General features: G+C 37.1%; 1 protein-coding gene across 1 annotated transcript; it reads left to right on the forward strand.

The window, feature by feature from the left end:
* Nucleotides 1–345: 345 nt before the first annotated feature.
* Nucleotides 346–3955, forward strand: LOC147487718 (UDP-xylose transporter 1-like). Its single transcript, XM_086571043.1, is given in 10 exon segments — nucleotides 346–722; nucleotides 834–868; nucleotides 1616–1757; nucleotides 2001–2185; nucleotides 2302–2369; nucleotides 2458–2590; nucleotides 2741–2902; nucleotides 3216–3460; nucleotides 3462–3486; nucleotides 3583–3955. Coding segments are annotated over 8 exon segments (1056 nt in total). The 5' UTR covers nucleotides 346–722; nucleotides 834–868; nucleotides 1616–1636; the 3' UTR covers nucleotides 3700–3955.
* Nucleotides 3956–4613: the final 658 nt, after the last annotated feature.

Genomic DNA, 4613 nt, shown 5'->3' on the forward strand with positions numbered 1-4613 from the left:
ATCTTACCTTCCTAACTTCTGTATTAAGATTCTACTCGATCATGCATATCTCCATACAACTTAAACAAGTAAGCTAAAATCGGTAAAAACTTGGAGGATGTAAGGACTACCATGCCTATTGTATTTTATTCTGGTAGAAATATAAATGCAGATTTCCACCTTGAAGAGACAGGGAAATAGAATCTTAACTATTGTTGTGGACTCAACCAACAAGGAAATGCACACTATAAATAAATAAATAATTTAAAATAATCGATTATATCTATTATTTATTCATTGAAAATATGATTGTTAAGTTATAAGTTGCAAAATGACAATGATATTTGTTAGCATGCAGTTGGGCTCAAAATTGTACACCGTTAATGGCCAAGTGAAACGTAACTTGTTTACTTGTTCTGAAAGTCAAATTCATTCTGGAAGAGATGGCATAGTAAAATACAAGATGGTGTATATGCAGATGCTGATCGAGGCATGGCTTTAGTACCAACCAAGTAACCAACCAAACCTTATTACAAATCAAAAATAAAAGGACTCCAACCTCCATGCTACTTTCTCATACAAGGCAACAGTTTCTTCAGGCCACCCCTCTCCTCCACATTTCAAAGAATCTTGGTAGACAATTCTCCCACAAATATAGAACTAGCTTGCTTGGCAATTGCTTTCAGTTTCGTCCATGGACTTGTAAGACCTTGCTCTTGACCGACTTTCATTATCTTTCCTAGGTATTTCACCCTCTCTTGATAGTTCTCGTCTTCTTCTTTCCACTTCCATTCTTCATTTTACTTAATCTTTCAAATAAGATTTGACTTGCTATTTTTTCTGTTTATTTTCAGGGATTGAAACCCTCCAAGACTGCTAGTTTGTGAAGGTAATATATACATGTACTTTCTTCATTTTCTTGTGTTAGTGCTTAGGTTGAGATTAATTAATCTGATTTTGTTCACCATACAAAGTAGTAAAAGAAACTTTTTCCGAGAAAGGTATATATTTGTTCTGCCACAACAGAGAGCAAAAGACTTTATACATTGTTAGCGCTAGTTTTTTCCCTTCCTGGTATCAACACAACAAACGATCATGGTTCATATTATTGTCAGTGGCTGCAGAGGCCGAAGGCGTTTTGGCCAGAACACTTTGGCCTCCGGTGCTTACAGGACTGATTGTGAGTGATTGTTCATTGTTGAATGCAAGCACGAATGTTGACATATTGAAACTTACATTGCGTTCACTCATGACTCAATATATCTACAATCAGCGCGCAATTGAGGGCAGCTGAGTGAAAACACTGTGACGGGAAAATCCATACGAAGTTTTCTAGTGGCCACCAGCCCACCTAATGAATATGAATTCTACGATTAACATAAGAATATCAGTGAATGGATTTGATAATCCATTCCCCTACTGTTCTGATTGGATTTATCATATCCTGAGTTTTACGTCTTATCGTCTGGAGCATTATATATCCTTGATTTGTCTGCCTATGACGGATTGAATTGGATGCTGGGGTGGTCATCTTACTATGCTGATAACCTTAGATAAATACATGGCATGGAAAGTGTGTACCTGCTCCTATATTTACTGTCATTTTATTAATAGTCCTGTTTAATGTAAACAACAGGTTTCTTTTTATACAAGAAAGATGGTGGAAACAAGTAGATTCCAAATGGGTGTTATTGGTGCTCTGGCTCTTTCAGTTGCATCATCAGTAGCCATTGTAATTTGCAATAAAGCTCTAATGAGCAATCTTGGCTTCCCCTTCGGTAAGAAATCATTTTCGCTCACCTCCTCTCTGTTGTATATATACTATATAGTTTGGGCCCTGGGGAAAGAGACTGTCACATTTTGCCTTGTTAGAAAGTCAGTGTCAATAAGTTAGAACATACTTTTTCATTACATTGTGTTGTTGAAAAGGTTAGGACATAGACATGTATTTAAAATTCAACTGATACACTATGTAGGTATTGATGCAACTATGAGTTAACTAATAATTGTCACACCTGCAGCTACCACATTGACTAGTTGGCATCTAATGGTTACATTTTGCACACTTCACGTGGCACAAAAATTCAACGTGTTCGAGACCAAGTCAATCGAGATGAAGACCATCGTCCTATTTGGCATCCTAAATGGTGTATCAATTGGACTTCTGAATTTAAGTCTTGGGTTCAACTCTATTGGCTTCTATCAGGTTGAGTTCACCAACCATCACAACGGCACGCCTATTATTGTCTAATCATAATTCCAAAAAATATCACTAATAGAAGCAATGCTTTGTGTTTTTCGTTCGTGTGGTGCTCCTGCCAGATGACAAAGCTTGCAATAATACCATTTACAGTTCTGTTAGAGACAGCTTTCCTAAAGAAGCAATTCAGGTAATATGCTTGGATAGCATTTATTTACTTATGTGAATTGAACTAAAGTTAATTTTCTATGTTTACTAAGTTCCTCCAATTGTTGCAGTCAGAAGATCAAGTTATCACTTTTTGTCTTACTACTTGGAGTTGGCATTGCTTCCATAACTGATCTCCAACTCAATCTTGTTGGATCAGTTCTCTCTCTTCTTGCCATTGCAACTACATGTGTTGGTCAAATTGTATCCTTCCTTCTTTTCTTCTATTTATTCTTAATGGTTCAAATTGGCAAGTCACCTTTCTAGGTGTGGATTGAGAACAACATAATGAGTTTGGTGTAATACTATAATGATACAAAAAGATGTTCATTCTTAACCGTCATTGGTATTCAGCTGACCAACACCATACAGAAGAGACTAAATGTGTCCTCTACTCAGCTGCTCTACCACTCTGCCCCATATCAAGCAGCTATACTTTTTGTTTCTGGTCCTCTGGTTGATCAGTTTCTCACCAAGCAAAATGTGTTTGCCTACAAATATTCTGCTGTGGTTTCGGTATTTCCTTCACTTTTGAGCTACTTGGTTCCATTCGCATAACATACATAGCTTTATATCACACTCATGACAATTGATGTTTATGCATATAATTGTGCAACCATATCTACATTTACATAAAAAATACTAGCAGACCATGAGCTAACTTTGGCAATACTAAAATGCGTTTGGAAGTTTGTAATGATACTATTTCTAGCGGATTTCATGTTGTACATGATTCTATATATACTTAATGACGGTAAATTAGTACGATCATAAGATACATAAAAGGATACGCGCACTGCCAATAAACCTCTTTGCTGCCAATATGCAGGCATTTATTATCCTTTCGTGCTTGATTGCTGTTTCGGTCAATTTTAGCACCTTCTTGGTGATTGGAAAAACCTCTCCGGTGACATATCAAGTGCTTGGTCATCTTAAGACATGCCTAGTCCTTGGCTTTGGGTACACATTACTACATGACCCTTTCACAGAGAGAAACATTGTTGGCATCCTAATCGCCATTTTCGGAATGGGCTTGTACTCATATTTCTGCACCCATGAGAATAAAAAAACAGAGCAGTGATTCATTGACTGCATCTCAGGTATAAGTATCTTACCGTTGCGCTTCTACATCTTTTTTTAACCAAAATATTTGCTTGACTTCAACTTTTTTTAATATTGGACTAATTTTGTTATAGATCAAAGAGAGGGAAGCTACACCACTTTTGGCAAGTAAGATTTTGAGTCACCAAGATAAAGAAAACCATGAAGGGAAGAAAATCAATGGAACTATTAACAAGGACTCTCTTGTCTAAATAGTACAGAGATTTGGCAACAAAGTGGAAAATATACCTTTGCTTCAAGCAATACCTTGAGTGTAAATTACATGATTCTTTCAATAAGTTGTACCACAATCTGTTTCTTCCCATGCACTAGAAGAAATCCCATAATGTAAAGTATCTGTAGAAGATGTAAGATGTATCAAATGTTGATAAGTTTGTTTCAGTAGGTCCTGAGTTCTTTTTGGTTTCTTGAAACAGGACAGTTATACTACTGAATTTGTTTCCATGAGTCATGAGGCAGAGTAGATTATGTGTCATTCCCAATTTATATATTTGTTTTGTTCGATTCATCGTCCAACCTGACAAGGAATGCTGTATTAATGGCTTAGGTAGTACACTTTGGCAATAGAGATTCACATATTCACATTTTTTTTAATGGTAGAGTCTGCGCGAATGAGTGCCCCTCTACCACAAATTATGACGTAGACTATCCCACTTGGAGATATCTTAGGCAAGCACCTACCCCTCTAAGGGTCCAAGTGCATTGGAGGTCACTAACCTAGGCCGGCCGAACCATCTCAAATTATTGATAGTACATCCCCTCGTCCAGGTAGGTATTTCACATGTAGACATTTGTGCAGTATTCAAATGAAGGCATTTGTGCAATTGTGTGGTATTCACATGTAGACATACAATCACATAACAGCCAGCTCAAAGCCCCGAAGGGGTGAAATTTGAGTTAGTCTCACGTTAATTACGTTTCATTCCAAGTTTCCAACGCCCTAAGGTTTTCAACTGCCATTGAATTGAGAGAAACCGGACACACATTTCCTGACTATTGTCAAGTACGTGTCAGGTGTACTGCTAAGTATGGTGGTACAAGCTTAATTCTATGGGATAACTATATGCATCCAAAGGTTGCTGTCATTGCATGGAAACTATGTCAT

This window comes from Coptis chinensis, chromosome 7 (assembly GCF_015680905.1).
Source record: "Coptis chinensis isolate HL-2020 chromosome 7, ASM1568090v1, whole genome shotgun sequence".
In the NCBI taxonomy this organism is placed as follows: Eukaryota; Viridiplantae; Streptophyta; class Magnoliopsida; order Ranunculales; family Ranunculaceae; genus Coptis; species Coptis chinensis.